The 16,475-nt window shown below is 51.4% G+C and overlaps 1 protein-coding gene across 1 annotated transcript; it reads left to right on the forward strand.

Annotated features, from left to right (window-relative positions):
- The first annotated feature begins 5,155 nt into the window (after positions 1-5,155).
- SOST (sclerostin) lies at positions 5,156-8,479 on the forward strand. Its single transcript, XM_030848974.2, has 2 exons — positions 5,156-5,372; positions 8,058-8,479. Exons 1-2 carry the CDS (start codon positions 5,156-5,158, stop codon positions 8,477-8,479), a joined length of 639 nt encoding a protein of 212 aa, XP_030704834.1.
- The last annotated feature ends 7,996 nt before the right edge of the window (positions 8,480-16,475 follow it).

Here is a 16,475-nt window from a genome sequence, read left to right on the forward strand (position 1 = left end):
TAAGCGGGAGGTTGAGTGACACAAGCTCTTTGGGGCTGTTCCTCAGAAGCTGCTGAACCAACAAGTAGATTTCCACCTGTGCTGAGACCCTGCCCTCTACAGAGAGCAAGTTCTCAACTGTGAATAAAGACAGGCTGATTTGGACTTCCCTCAGGGTAGGCAACTGCCTACAAACAGAGATTGCCCTCCAAATCCAGATCCTCCATTTTTACCACTCATCTGTGGCAGCAAAATCTGTTTAAAAATGCAGCTAATAAGAGTCCTCAGTTTCCATGAATTAGAGACCGGGAGCTTGGGAACCAAGTAGAGAGTGAAACTAACCTACCTTTGAGGTCCCTTTCAGATCAAACATTCTACAATCCCGAGGAGTCAGACAAGCATAACTTACTTTCCAAATTTGGCCTGTCCTTCAGAGTCTGGTCCAAATGCCACATCTTCCCAGAACCACCCCAGGGGGAAGAGACTGTTCTCTTCTCTAAAGGCCCATAACACTTTATCCTGTTTAAAGAATGTATCTGAAGATTTCCTAGTGGCACCAATCACTTTCTACCTGGCATTAGAGTTATTTGGGTGAAGAATTTATTCCTTCCCTGGTACCAGAGCTCCTTGGTGGAGAGCGTGTATGAGTTCATCGTGCCTGATAGGAGGCCTTGCTTCATTAAATGTTTGACAGGTGGACTTATAAACAGGCAGCTTGGTAGAAACAAAACCCAGTAAATCATCACATAGAAAAACAGCCTTGCTAGAAATTTAGGTGCAACTACTAAAGTATTAAATTCAATATGGCGGGGGGACTTCCATGGTGGCACAGCGGTTAAGAATCCACCTGCCAATGCAGGGGACACAGGTTCGGGCCCTGGTCCAGGAAGATCCCACATGCCCCTGAGCAACTAAGCCTGTGCACCACAACTACTGAGCCTGCGCTCTAGAGCCCGTGAGCCACAACTACTGAGCCCATGTGCCACAACTACTGAAGCCCACGTGCCTAGAGCCCATGCTCCACAATAAGAGAAGCCACTGCAATGAGGAGCCCGCACACCACAATGAAGAGTAGCCCCTGCTCACCACAACTAGAGAAAGACCACGTGCAGCAACCAACACCCAATGCAGCCATAAGTAAATAAATAAATAAATTTATTTAAAAAAAAATTCAATAGGGGGACTTCCCTGGTGCCACAGTGGATAGGACTCCACGCTCCCAGTGCAGGGGACCCGGGTTCGATCCCTGGTCGGGGAACTGGATCCCACATGCAGGCTTCAACTAAGAGTTCACATGCCATAACTAAGGAGCTGGTGAGCTGCAACTAAGGAGCCCTGGAGCCACAACTAAGGAGCCTGCCTGCCGCAACTAAGACCCGGTGCAACCAAATAAATAAATATTTTTTTAAATAAATAAATAAATTCAGTTTAAGGGACTTCCCTGGCGGTCCAGTGGTTAAGACTCCACATTTCCACTGCAGAGGGCCTGGGTTTGATCCCTGGTCGGGGAACTAAGATCCTGCATGCCACGTGGTATGGCCAAATATGTAAATAAATTCAATAAAAACAATTTAACAGCCCAAACCCAGGGTTGGCAGCCTTGTGGAGAAACATGCTGTTATGGATTGAACTGTGTTCCTCCAAAATTCATATGTTGAATCCAAGGACTTCAGAATGTGAGCTTATTTGGAAGTAGGGTCGTTGCAGATGTAATTAGTTGAGGTCATGAGTGTGGGCGCTAATCCAATATGACTGATGTCCTCATAAGAAGGCAGAATTAGGACACAGATGTGCACACAGGGAGGACAGCATGTGAAGATGAAGGTAGAGATCGGGGCGAAGCTTCTGCAAACCAAGGAATGCCAAAGCTTGCCAGCAAGCCCCTAGAAGCTAGGGGAGCGGCACGGAACAGACTCTTCCTCGCAGCCCTCGGAAGGAACCAACCCAGCCAACACTTTGATCTCAGACTTCAGCCTCCAGAAACTATGAGACAATAAATTTCTGTTGTTTAAGCTACCCAATCTGTGGTACTTTGTTTCAGCAGCCCTAGCAAACTAAGGCACATGCCTTGTATGTTGCTCACGGGCCTGGGGACTGTTTATCCTCTCAGACCCAGAATTCACTTCTGAAATAACCCTACAGTTAAAATAAAAGACTTTGTGGAATACTACTCAGCAATAAAAAGGAAAAAATTGCTGATACAGGCAAGAACTCAGATGAATCTTCAGGGAAAGACGCTGAGTGAAAAAAGCCAGTCCTAAAAGGTTATATCATGACTGATTCCATTTATATAACATATTTATTTGAAGTGACAGAACTGTAGAAATAGAGAACAGATTAGTGGTACCCTAGGTCAGGAGTGAAGGGGAAGGGCATGCTTATAAAAGGGCAATGAGAGGATCTTTGTAGTCAGAGTTGTGCTTTGTCTTGACTGTGATGGTGGTTACTTGAACCAACACGTGATAAAGTTGCATAGAAACACACACACACGTGTACAAATAACACTGGGGAAATCTGCATAAGACTGGTGGATTGTATCAATGTTACTATCCTGGTTTTTGCAAGATGTTACCATTGAGAGAAACTGGGCGAAGGGAACAGGGAGTTTTCTCTGTATTAATTCTTACAAGTGCATGTGAATTTACAAGGACCCCAAAATAAAAAGTTTAATTCAAAAAAATGACTTTGTCCAAGGATGTTCACAGCATCCCTATCCGAGGATAGAGGAGCATTGGAAATGACCTAAACTACCCACAACAGAAGTCAGCTAAAGCCCTGAGGGTTTAACTCTGGGGAATGTTGTCTAGCTCTGAACAATGACAAGTTTGTGGACTGAATAAATATAAAAGCGAATTAGTGTTAAGTGAAAAAGCAGATGGCATCACAGCAGGTTCTCTCTGAGCCATTTTGTGAAAAGCACGGCTATACCTTGGCAGAGAGTTAATTCAAAAGGATGGAGATAATTCAGAAGTTCAAGTCCACTGGATCCTTCTTTTCTTTCTCCTCCTCCTTCTCCTTCTTCTTCTCTCTACCTCTCGCTCTCTCTTTAAACATTACTTCAGTTTCAAATAAAATGACAACAATAAAATGAAACGAAACCCTGAGCTTTGCCATCCTCCGATCGTTGGCTTCTCCTTCCGTCTCCAGCAGGTGGCAGAAGTATTCCAAGGATGGTCCCCACGGTCTCCGTTTCCTGTGGATGAGCTGCAGACCCCAACAGCAGGTGGGGCTCCAGCATCAGTCCCGCCAGCTCAAGGAATCCAGGCATCAGAACTGCCCTCTCCGAAATCGAGGGCAAGAAGGCAGTTGTCCGGCCACAACAGGGTTAACGGTCCACATTCCAGGGCAAGGGAAAAGGAGGCTGGAGGGTCACAGACAAAGGGAGAGGGTTCCGAGGGCCCCCTTCTCACAACATCACCGGCTCTGTTGGGAGAGATAGATCACCCGCAACAATGGCCACAGCTGTTTTCGTCTGCCCTGAAGGAAGCTGACTTAGGAAGCAGGTATCAGAGAGGGCCCTTCCTGCAGGGGCTTCTGTCTGGCTTGTAAAACTGTCAGAGCAGCTGCATTCATGTGTCAAGTGACGGATGATGGAAAGGAGGGACAGAAGGCCGCAGATGGACACGGCGACTTACAAGTTGAGGCAGGTGGCAGAGGCTTTGCAGAGGCTCTGCAGGTGGGGTGCACTGATTCATTGCCCACTGAAAATACCAAGGGACCTGGGCCACAGCCCGCTTCCCAGCCTCCTTCAGGGCCAGGAGTGGGTGCGCCTCCTCAAACAATCTGTCTGCAGTGAAAGCTTCCGCTGGCCGTCTTTCCTTGTCCTGCATCTCAGGTGTGAACATTCCTCCCCCCCGGGCCCCCCCTTCTTCTCTGGGGCCAAGGTAGCAATTCCTTTTGGGTTCTCTGTGACTAGCTGGACCTGGGATGGCTTCACAGAAGGCACCTGTGCTATGCACCAATAAGGTTTTCCATATAGGACTCAAAGCTGGTTTTGAAAAATGTAATGGGCTGGGAGACAAGAAAAAAATATATATATCAGCACTAAAAATGCTGGCTTTCACTTTTGCTAAGAAAAGGGGTTTTGTGCTCTCCACTCCTACCCACAGCCTGGTCCAGGAAATAACTATGGCCCATCAGCCTGCCAACAAGTGCCTGTCACCAAGCACAGGATCCCCGAGGAGCATGAGCTGAGGTTTCCTCCTTGTCTCCATCACCAGAGCCTGTTGACGTCTCATCCTGGCCTTGAAACCGGAATCCCTGACCCTTCAGCCAAGTGGAAGCCCCAGCTGTGATCCTCCAGTTTTCCCTCTTGCCTTCCAGAGGGATGACAAGAGAGGCTTTCTTGGTCAGGATAATTGATGCTGAGCTGCATGGGGTTGGGACCAATGAGATTTCTTAAAAAGTAGCCTTCTGGGCTTCCCTGGTGGCGCAGTGGTTGAGAGTCCGCCTGCCGATGCAGGGGACGCGGGTTCGTGCCCCGGTCCGGGAAGATCCCACATGCCGCGGAGCGGCTGGGCCCGTGAGTCACGGCCGCTGAGCCTGCGCGTCCAGAGCCTGTGCTCTGCAACAGGAGAGGCCACAACAGTGAGAGGCCGGCGTACCGTAAAAAAAAAAAAAAAAAAAAAAAAGTAGCCTTCTGCCTCTGCCTGGGTCTGTGAGGGCCAAAGAGACACCCCTAGGGCTGTTTTATTTTGGTGGGGTGACAAATGAACTTGGCCTGAGAAATGGGATCGGCTGGGCTAAGACCTGTGGAGGACTCAGAGCTGCTGTTTTCTTTGTTAAGTTGGTCCAAAGTTTGCTTGGAGGAAGCCCGAGGGACCCAGGGAGGTAGAGACTAGGAGCTCATTTTGATATCTGAAAACCGCAGCCGCCTGCACGTGGGAGGCTCTGAGAGCAGGCTTGCCTCACACGCCCCCTCACTGTGGGTCACCTGGGAGCACCAGCAGCAATTTGGGAGATTTCTGAGCTCAAGGAGGAGTCTTTGGGGAGGGCTTGCTCGGAGCACACCCCGTTCCCTCCCCCTGGGCTGAGGGAAGCATGGGACCAGCCCTGCCCCAGCCTGTCCTCATTGGCTGGCATGAGGCAGAGGGGGCTTTAAAAAGGCAAACGTGTCTGAGCTGGGGACCTGAGCCTGTGCTGCTGGAAGGCCGGGTGCCCCCCTCCAGCTGGCACCATGCAGCTCTCTCTTGCCCTGTGTCTCGTCTGCCTGCTGGTACACGCAGCCTTCCGTGTGGTGGAGGGCCAGGGGTGGCAGGCCTTCAAGAATGATGCCACGGAAATCATCCCCGAGCTGGGCGAGTACCCCGAGCCTCCGCCAGAGCTGAACAACAAGACCATGAACCGGGCAGAAAACGGAGGGAGGCCTCCCCACCACCCCTTTGAGACCAAAGGTATGGGATGGAGGAGAGACTTTTTAGCATAAGGGTCCTGGGAGGGTTCTCTTTGGGGAGGTTTTGAAGACTGGGGTAGACTGTCAGCCGCTGCCAGCACCGGTGAAGGCACCATCTTGCCTGTAGGCAGGGTGAGGATGGCATGCCAGCGTAGCCCTGGAATTCAAGTGCAAGGGTGTGGGGCTGGTAGGGGGCTGGCAGCGAGAGCCCAGAGCAGGAAGGAGGCTGAGGTGGAGAGGGACAGCCTCAGGGGCTCAGAAAGGAGATTTCAAAGAATCCCCTCCTGAGAAGAGAGGAGCAGGGTCCAGCTGCTGACACCACTGGGGAGGAACTAAGGCAAGGGGGCCTCACGTCGACGAGCGCCTGCTGGATGCAGATACTACATGGGCTGTGCGTGAACCACACCCTGGGGAGCTCCCAAGTGGAAGGTGAAGAAACAGAGGCTTCAGAGAACAAGTAGCTTGTTAGTGAGTAGAGAGCTGAGATTTGAAGCCAGTTGGATCCAATTTCAAGACAGCCCCGGTGGGGGACTGTGTGGGGGGCATCGGAGGCCGAAAGCCAGAGCAGATCCCTGCAAAGCAGTGGGAAAGGGACACCAAAGAGGCACCCCTTCAGCTCCCACCACCCATGGTCTACCCAGTGAGCTGGCACTCGAGGGAATAGGAGCTGCAGGCAGTTTTAGCTTCTGACCTGGGTGGTAACTGGGTCCAGGCCCTGGAGGGGAGGCAGCATCCTCTGTGCAGGGTGTGGACACAGGTGGCACCATCTGTCCTGAATCCCCACCCCAGACCCTGACTTGCCTCCTTCCTGGGAGGGACACTGACCCTAGCGGAAAGGCAGTGGTCCCAGTGGAGGGCACACCTGGGTTCCTGGTCAGGCCTGCACATAGAAGCCTGGGGGGCGGTGTGCACAGCTGGCTCTGCAGCTGGCAGGAATGGCTGGGGGCGGGGGCTGGAATGACGCTCCAGAGTGAGGCCCTCTGGCTATGGTCCGGGTGGGAGAGGAGTCCACTGCCCAGGCCCCTGCATCCCATCCTGCCCTGCCTCACAACCAGCTGGGAATGGGGGTCTGCAAAGGGCACCCCCCCGAAGTGGCCTCTCCCCTGCTCCTGCCCAGGGAAGGTCAACTAAGCTCAAGCAATGGACTGTAGGGGACCCAAGCACAAGACGTCCTCCCTGGGCTCCCATGAGAGCTACAGGCTGGGAGGAAGCCACGTGCTCAAAACAAAGTCGCCCTTTGCAGAGGAAGCGCCTAACCTAGGGGTACTATTCTTGGAAAGCCCCAAAGCCTCCTTTTCTGGGCAAACAGGCCACGCCCACACACCAGCCCTGGGGCCTGGGAGCGGAGGTGAGGATGCCAAACCAACCCAGAAGCCAGGAGGCCACAGCCATGGGCGAGGGAACCCTGACCTCTCCGCTGCTGTGCTTGTTCTCACGGGGGTGGCGGGGGGGTGGGGTTGGCCTTCTTTGCCTCCTCTCTGGTTTTGGACTTAGGACTATTTTTCATCCCTTTGTGTCACATTGGAACTGTCCCTATGAGACCCTTGGGGATGGGCAAGTGCTCACACAAGGACAAGCTGTTTAAAAAAGCTCCCACCCATCTAAGCCCACACTAGGAGATATGATCAAGGCGTCTTCGGGGACAAAGCCAGGCCTTAGAGCCCAAACTTTCTCTGCCCAGGGAGCAAGCCTGTGCCACCACTGGCTGTCCATCAAATGTCACAGAAGAGACTCGCCCGGCACGGTGCCTGGTACACAGCACGTGCTTAATAAATGTTTGTGGCCGCCAAAGCTGTAGGTTTTCAGTCAGAGCTTGGTCTCCCTCTGGTAGGGAAGTAACCATAGTAAAAATAGTAAAAAGCGGGCCTTTGTCCCCCACCCAGCATCCCTCGGTGCTCGGGCACACAGCTTCCACCCTTGTGGGAGCTGAGAAGCTCTGGGACCCCAGAGGAGCAGAGTCAGGAGCTCCTGGAAAGAGTTTTTCCCTCTCTGGACCTCAGTGTCCACAGTGATAATGAGGGGGTTGGACATGCTGCCATTGGCTCCTTTCAAGTCTGACGACTTCAGTCTCCTCTCCACCTCCCCGTCCATCCTTCTTCTCAGTAGCTGCCCTGCTTCATTATCTTCAATTAACCCCTACTCCTTTTTCCATCCCCCGACTCCCAGTCTCCCCTCCCAACAGGCTGGAAAAGGAATTTGGGAGAAGCCAGAGCCATTCAGAGAATGTGGCTAATACCTACCCTACTTAGGCCCTGTGGCACAGATGTGACTTAAGTCTGGCAAAGAGGGCCCCCTTGGAGAGGAATAATAACATAATAACAGTCAACACTTCCAGCTCTTAGTATGTTCCAGGCAGTGTCCTCTGCATTATAGATGTAATGGATTAGCTCACTGAATCTTCAAGACAACCCATTTTACAGATAGGCAGCACAGAGAGGTTAAGTAACTAGTCCAAGGTCACACAGTCATGGAGCTGATATTTGAACTGAAGCAATCACTTGGCTCCAAAGTTTTAGGGGGAGAGGGTGGATCGGAGATCTTTCCCCCAACTCCAGAGTACCTGGGCCCCTCCCGTAATAGATCCCCAGAGGCAAAAGCGTCAAGGGAGAGGCAGGTTTGGAAGAGGCGGAGTGGTTTGGAGGGAGGCGGGACGGATGGTCGCCCTCACGCGCGCTTCTCTCCGCAGACGCTTCCGAGTACAGCTGCCGCGAGCTGCACTTCACCCGCTACGTGACGGACGGGCAGTGCCGCAGCGCCAAGCCGGTCACCGAGCTAGTGTGCTCGGGCCAGTGTGGCCCGGCGCGCCTGCTCCCCAACGCCATCGGCCGCGGCAAGTGGTGGCGCCCGAGCGGGCCCGACTTCCGCTGCATCCCCGACCGCTACCGCGCGCAGCGGGTGCAGCTGCTGTGTCCCGGCGGCGCGGCACCGCGCGCGCGCAAGGTGCGCCTGGTGGCCTCGTGCAAATGCAAGCGCCTCACCCGCTTCCACAACCAGTCTGAGCTCAAGGACTTCGGGCCCGAGGCCGCCCGGCCACAGAAGGGCCGGAAGCCGCGGCCCCGCGCCCGGGACGCCAAAGCCAACCGGGCGGAGCTGGAGAACGCCTATTAGAGCCCGCCCGCCGTGCCGCGCCCCCAGCGGGCGCTCCCGACCCAGGCGCCCCAGGTTTCCGCCCCTTGCGCGCGCGGTTTGATCGTTTGTGTTTCACTTTAAATACCTGCAACCCAGGGCCGGGAGCTGAAACCTTCCCGGCTGCAGGCCCTGGGGATCCGGGTGTCAGCAAAGCGCTCCCCCCCACCCCCGCCTGCAGAGGGGGTCCCCAGGGGCATGGGAGGGAGCTGAGAGTCACAGACACTGAGCCACGCAACCCCGCCCTCCGGGCCGCCTACCTTTGCTGGTCCCACTTCAGAGGAGGCAGAAAAGGAAGCATTTCACTGCCCTGGAGTTTTAAGGGAGCAGTGGAGAAAAGTCCAGGGACTGGTTAAGAAAGTTCGATAAGATTCCCCTTCCCCCCGCCTCTCTGCCTGGCGAGTTGTGCCCAGAACACGTGACTGGGGTCCGTAGATAGGGTTTCTAGTCCTGGCTCTGCCACTAACGTGCCGGGTGACCTCGGATTATTACACTCTTCTCTTTCTGGACCTTGATTTCCTCTTTGTAAAATGGAAGTGGGGGTGGGATTAACATCTGGAGGAATTAACATCTGGAGGAATCTACTGTCATATAATTCCAAGGACTCGGGTGCCCTTTGAATGGGCAGAGGAGAGAGCGTTTGGATTGAGTCACTGACGTGGTCGCTTCCAGAATTCGGAGTTGTAATCCTCTGATCTGACAGCCAAAGATGAAAAACAAGCAGGGAAAGAGAAAAGAGTCTATTTATGGCTGACAAACTCGTGCAAGAAGCTGTGGTGTGTCCCAGCCTGGCCTCCCAGATGTTTGGCTACCTCCACCCCTCCATCTCAAAGGATGCAGAAACAGCACCGTCACCTGGGGTAGAGAAGAAGGTCCCAAGGGTGGTGGGAGGCACAGAAATCACCCCCTATTCCCAAAGAGCAACAACCCCCCCCCCCCCGCCACCATGGCCACATCACCCTCTGCAGAGAAGCTCAAGGTCCCAGCACCCTGGGCTTCCGGGCCCAAGAGAGTAGCCACCACCCATTCAAAGGCCAATGGGTCCCTTCCAAGGCACTTCCGCCTGCCTACCACTCACGGACACATTTCTGTCTGGAAAAGAGCTTCTCACTGCTGTTATGTGTGATGGCATAGCTTACATTAAAATAATATTATTGGGGAAGAAATTACAAGTGCTGTATATATGCTGAGAAGCTGCAAAGCTTAATGCTGCCATCCAAAAATCTTTTGGAAAATCATTTCCAGACACCACTTACTTTCTGTGCAGTTTTTAATTGCTAAAAAAAAAAATTTTTTTTTTTAAACAGAAGCACATGCCATGTGAAAGCCTGCCCAGCTGGTCGTTTCTGCAATCTTTTCATGTGGAATTTGTCCACAAGAATGAAAGTAGCAGTTTTAAAAAAAAGTTAAGTTACATATTTATTTTCTCACTTAAGTTATTTATGCAAAAGTTTTTCTTGTAGAGAATGACAACGTTAATATTGCTTTATGAAATATCAGTCTGTTCTTTCAGAATCCAGAAACATTGTTAATAAAGACAATGAATTGTTACGGAAAGGATGTGGTCTTGTTTTGTCAACCACACGTGGTCATTTCTGTCAACGTTAACATCTTTCTCTTGGTCACTAGAGCTTAAACCTGGGAGGCACCTTTGATTGTGTTATGGTGGCCCTTGTGGCAATTATGTCCTTCCTTTGAAAGGTCATGTTCATCCCTTCCTTTCCAAACCGAGACCTCATCCCTTCACCTCGGCCATTGTATTAACCTCAGCCTGGTGTCCCTTTAGCAGCCTGCCCTTCACACTGTCTTCCAAAAACACTGTTCTCATCACATCCTACCCCTGCTCAAAAATCCCTCAATAGCTTCTCCTTGCCCAGGATCAAGTTCAGGCTTCTCACTCTGACACGGAAGTCGGCTTGATTCCCATCCCCCATTCTCCCAAACTCCCTTAATTACTCCCAAGTGGCCGCAGACTGTCCTGATCCTTGCCCGCCCGGCTTACCGCCCTTGCTTACCACCCCCAACAACTCCTGCTCTTTCTCTGGGGTGCATGTTCTTTGTCACCTCTACCGTGAACCTTCCAGAGATAATCCAATCCCCGATGATCCCTCTCTCCTCAGATGTCCAGCCCCTTCGTCCGTGCCACTCCTTTGGTCTCTGATTCTGTGTCTTCCATTGGACATTCACTCATGGACCGCCTGTTTCACCTGGCGGAGCTGTGAGTAGTACTGGGATAGACACAAAGCCAAGTACATGTTAGGACCAGCTCACAGGAGCTCAGTCAAGCTTTTTCCCGAATGTGAATTTTATGCCTCCCCGGTGAACTCGTAAACCCCTTCACAAGCAGGGACAATGTCTTGTGCTTCTCTCAAAACTCTTACCTCGCCTAATAGTTCTGGACGCTAGCTGAGAATCAAGAAATATTCTTCCATTGCCATAAGGAGGGATGATCAACTGCAAAACTTTGAATGAAGTCCAGCCCATCTTGGGGTAACCCCACCCCCAAAGTAAGCTGAGGTCCTCCCCCTAACTTTTCCCTTTAACTCCCGATGAGCGCTCCGAAATTCATTATCATCATCAAGTCTTTGATAGGTGTCAGTGGGTGTTGCCGCTTCCAGGGCCCAAGGAGACCTTAGTGAGACCCTACAGGGAATCCACGCATCGTCAGGAGTGTCCCAGGGTCCAGAACACGAGAGCAGGTAGGAAATGGATACATCGTCCAGCCCCCAGCTGCAGTGTGGCACAGGTGGCTGGGACACGGGCTCTGGAGCCAGGTTTGTGTTTGAATCTGAGCCATGGGCTGAGTTCCTCTCCCTGACACTCGAGCTGCTCAGAGCCTGGTTGGGTGGGCACGTGGGCAAATCATCAGGTCACATTGTCCTGTACAAAGTGTTACGAGGACCAAGGACGGCAGTGATTTACTCTGTGGTGGGTGGGGATGAGGGATAAAGCTCAGGGAGGGTTTCACGGAGGTGTGTGCTCCTTAGCGGTTCGCCAGGTGGAGAAGGGAGCAGGGACGTTCTAGGTAGAGGGCACGGCCCAAGCCGAGGCACTGAGGCTGAAGGTTCGTGGGCAGAGGAGACTCAATTCCTTAACGTGTACTGAGTCCTCGTCGTGCGTAAGGTAGCGTGGGGGAACCAGGGATTCAAACCAATGCTCCAACCCTGAGATACACCTAGGGTCGGCTTCTGGGACCCGGAGATCCAGGAGGGATGAGCCCAGGCTACACTCCCATTACCACGAGGGGAAAACAACCCAAATCTAAATTGTAGGTCGGGCTGGGAATTATTTATGGAAAGTTATATTCTACCTACATGGGGTCTCTGAGCCTGGCGCCGATCAGAAACGGAACAGACAACAGGCTCAGCTGGGAGGGGCAGCGTTCTGCTGCAGGAGCATATGCTCTGGGGGTGCAGCCAGACGTGCGGCTTGTATTAATAGTCAGAGTCAGACAGACAGAGGGACAGAAGGAAATAGGTCTCTCTGTCTCTCTGTCTCTGTCTGTCTCTGTCTCTCTCTCTCTCTCTCACACACACACACACACTCCAAGGGGCTCCACCTAGACTGCAAGTACAAACCAGACCACCTTTGCCCAAGGAGGTAGAGTGAAAGAAACTCAAAGAAGCCAAACGGCAACCAAACGTCCCCATTCTCCTCGAAGCAGGCAGGACTTGGGCAGTTTGGGAGGGTGGAGAGCCTGCAAAAGCCACCTGCCTGTGAGCCGAGCTCAGAAACACAGCAGCTGGAGGCTGGTACCATATCCCACACCCCTCGTACCTGATCCCAGACGCAGGCCTGCCCTAATTCCTGATCATTGATTCTAGCTCTGGGTCCTGCAGTCGTTCCTGCCCTCCCCTCCCCCACCCGTTCCTGGAGTGCATCCTCTGTCTCCTCCCTTTTCCAAGGGCTGGCAGAGGCGCAGATCTGGCTGCTTTGACCAATAGCTGAAGTTCCTTTTGTGGCCAGAGGGGCAGGAGGCAGGGGGACTGTCGCTCTTAATGAAATCACGCACCTGGTTTGTCCAGGACACCTATTGGCGCAGCGTAATTATTAACAACTCCCACTTTTACTCTCAAAAATGTCCTGGTTTGGGCAATAAACTATACGGTTCCCTCGCTGTTAAAAGATGCAACTTTCTTTGGACTGGCTGGAGCCCAGTTACCCATTTCCAAATGCTGGTCCTCTGCCTGGGATGCTCCTTAGTGCAGGGACTCTTGTCTGTTGCTGCTCCCCAGGGCACCCCAAGTACCCAGCATGCAGTAGGCGACTTATATGCATTGCGGTCGCATAGTTGTTGTTCAGTTTATTTAGGATTTCTTCCCTCGTGAGATCAGGTGGGTGGAATAGACCGGGATGTACGGATGATGGTGAGAGGGGGGAGGCGAAGATCTGATTTCTGTGCAAAGAAGCTGTTTGCCCGGATCGTTTTACGTTAGGTTTCTGAGGATAAGACACAGCTTCTACCCTCAAGCAGTTTATAATCTTGCTGAGGGTCAAGTGGAAAATGAGGGCACTAGGTACAACTGTGGAGTATGTGACCATTTGTCACCAGAGTGATAGTCAGGGGAGGGTGGGAGCTTGAGGGAACAAGGCAGGAGTGGGGTCCTGAGCTTTGAAGGCTGCCAGGACTCAGAGGGGCGAGAGGAGAGGCAACAGAAAGAAAGGGAGCAAGGGGGGCCCATATCGGGTGGGGTGGGGTGGGGTGACGTCTGCACGGGACCTGGCATGCAACAGGCTCTCTCTCTCTCTGATTATGACAGAGGGAAGCAGAAGCCAGGAAGGAGAGAAGGGTGGGGTGGGGGGAGATACTGTCAATCACGGCAGGAGAGAGGGGGCATCAACCGGCAAGGAGGGAAGGGCTGAGCCCCATAAGGGTGGCATTGACTCCCATGAGCAAGACAAGGAGCTGGGTCGCAGGTGCCGAGGGGCGCCCCAAAACGACGCTCCCTTCTCCACCAACCTGGCAGGGCTGCCTTGGAGACTAAGTCCTGTCTTTCTTACAACCTCCCTCGGCCCTAGTTCCCAATTTCCCTCCAATCACCTGGGCTGTCTGAGCTTGGGTCCTGCCCACCGAGAAGGCCAGAGCTGGCAGTGGACAGCTGCAGGTAGGAGATGGGTACCCATGAAGGAGAGTGGGAAAGGGAGATGGACAACGAAGATCCCAGACCGCAGACCTCCCTTGCTCGACAGCTTCCTGAGGTCTCCTCCTGCCAGCAGTTTGAAGGCGGAGGCAGGAGAAGAAGTAGGAGCAAGGAGAAGACGGACATGGAAAGAAGAGGAATAATCATTCATTCATTCCACTGAAACTGACCGAGAGCCAGCTGCATGCCCTAGGCTCCAGGCACGTGGTCACCACCACGGAGCCTCTCAGAGCTCACGGTCTAGTGCTGGCAGGGGGATGGCTGTTAGATAACAAGGAAATGCATAGTATAATGCCCAGGAGTGAAAAGTTCTGTAAGGAAAAACAAAGCAGGTGAGCAGACAGAGAGCCATGGAGGTGGCCAGGCCAGGCCTCTCTGAGGAGGTGGTATTTGAGATGAAACCTAAATGCAGGGAGGGCGTGAGCCACACAAGGACAGGGGATGTGTGTGCCTGGAGGGGGAACGACAAGTGCAAAGGCCCTGAAGGTAAGGAGGGGGTGGAGAAGCGACACCACTAATTGCCTTGGGTGGCTTTCAGGCGTCTCTGTGCCAAGGCTGCTAACCCCTGATCTGGAAGCCAGCGTGGTAATTATAATTATAGTGGGGAGAGGTGCGCACGCGCGCGGTGTGTGTGTGTGTGTGTGTGTGTGTGTGTGTGTGTGTGTAAAAGAGAGAGTCTCTCTTTGTATGTTCTTCTGTCTCTGTATGTTAAAGACCAAGTGGTCCCCGGAAAAGAATAATTTGCATATTATTAATTATGTAGTTACACATGCCTTTATTCTCTTCTTTTGAATTTTATTTTATTATACAGCAGGTTCTTATTAATTATCTATTTTATACATATTAGTGTATATATGTCAATTCCAATCTCCCAATTCAACCCACCATCACCACCATCCCCCCGCCCTTTCCCCCCTTGGACTCCATACATTTGTTCTCTGCACTTGTGTCTCTATTTCTGCCTTGCAAACCGGTTCATCTGTACCATTTTTCTAGATTCCGCATATAACGCATGCCTTTATTCTTAAAGCACATAATAGGTTTGCTTAAATAAGGTCATGGGCATTGGGCAGGTGTCCTCTTTCTAGGACACACATATGTTATGAAATTCATATAAGAGCAGAAAAGTCTGCAGTTTTCCTCTAGTGGATGCCCACAAAATCCAGCCGGGGATGGAAGCCAGGATTAGCTCGGCTTGGGAAAATGCAAACATGGATGTGTTGACTGTTTTTTCCTGCCGTGGCTCTAGCCTGGACATATACATATATGTAGAAGTATACATGTTTATTATGAGACCCTGAATCGAGGGATGGAGATCTGAAGGGTAAACAGGAGTCTAGAAATGAATTTCTCCTGGAAAGATTCATTCTTACTTCTCGGAACTGGATAAGAACGTTCCCATCAAGGAGCACACTCATGTGACAGCATCCACTGCAAACCCCCTCCTAGAAGACTGGCTTTCAGTCTGCTCTTTGGTTTTTGCACATGTGGTCACACGTGGGTGCATGCGTGCACGTGTGCACACACACCATCTTTACTCTGAACATATAATGTCAAACGTTCCCAGGTATTCTACAAGCCTCCTGTTTCTGCCCCTTCGTTAGCAGGTGTCCAAGAACAGTACTGGCATCTGGGGGCTGAGAATGATGCTGAGACCCAGAAGTCACATCAGATCACAATCGTGGCCAGTTATGGACAAGACAGAGCCCCTTGTCTTCCAGGGACACCAGACAAGAGGCCAGGATTGCACCACAGCTCTGCCCAGCGGACAAAAGCCACCCAAGAAGGTGGGGTGTTTTCTGTATGTGTTGCCCTCGGGGGCCCCCCAAGATCTGCCTCCTCCATCCAGGAGAAGCTGTGTGGAGACAAATAGGCCAGCTTGTGGTCCCTTCTCTCAATCTCCCTCCTTCCATCTTCTACACCACTACCAGATGGGTCTTTCTCTGCTTTTTAAAAAACAAAGTTCAAATTAAAAAAAAAACAACTTTGCTCCATTACTTCTTTTATATATAAAAACAAATAGAACATTATAGACAAAGTTCTCTGTATTTCTCCCCTTCCCCATGCTTTTCTCTCGCTCTCCATAAGCAACAACCCGTGTTTCTGTGCTTTTCTACATATATTATTTGTAACCATATACAAATGAGTGGTTTTAAATTTTACATGCATTTTATCATACTATACATGTTCTGAAACTCACCTTTTTTTTTTAACTCAAAATTATGTTTTTAAGATCTAGCCGTGTTGGATCATTTTTAACTACTGAACTCTATAACATTTTCTCACTATGTCACTATTTGCTTATCTACATTTTCCTATGGATAAGAAAATAGTGGACATTTATTTTGTTTCCAGAGTTTTCACAAGCAATGCTATAAGGAAGTTGCCTGCATTGTTTTCCTATATAACAGAGTTTGTTCAAGACAGAAAGAAGTGAGTGTTCTGATATAAAAATTTAATCATGTTGCTTCCTTGCTCAAAATTCCTCCATGGCACCCTATTACCTAAAGGATAAACTCTAAACTCCTCAGCCTCTGGTTTCTGCCTACCTCTCCAGCCACTCATTAGACCACTGGCCTCCTTAACACTCTATTCCCTGCAATATTATATTTCTTTTAATTTCCAAAAAGTCCAGATAGTTTTAAACCTCTGTGCTTGCACACATGCTGTTCAGTCTGCCTAGGACACCCTCCTTCCACTTCTCTGACCTGGAAAGTTTTCTTCATCTTCAAGTCTCAAATGCTGCCTCCTCTGTGGGAACAGACCACTGTGCTATCATGTACCTACTGCATCACAGGGCATCACACGGGCTGAACTTGGCTACCTCCCCTACCAAT

This window comes from Globicephala melas, chromosome 20 (assembly GCF_963455315.2).
Source record: "Globicephala melas chromosome 20, mGloMel1.2, whole genome shotgun sequence".
Taxonomy (NCBI): domain Eukaryota; kingdom Metazoa; phylum Chordata; class Mammalia; order Artiodactyla; family Delphinidae; genus Globicephala; species Globicephala melas.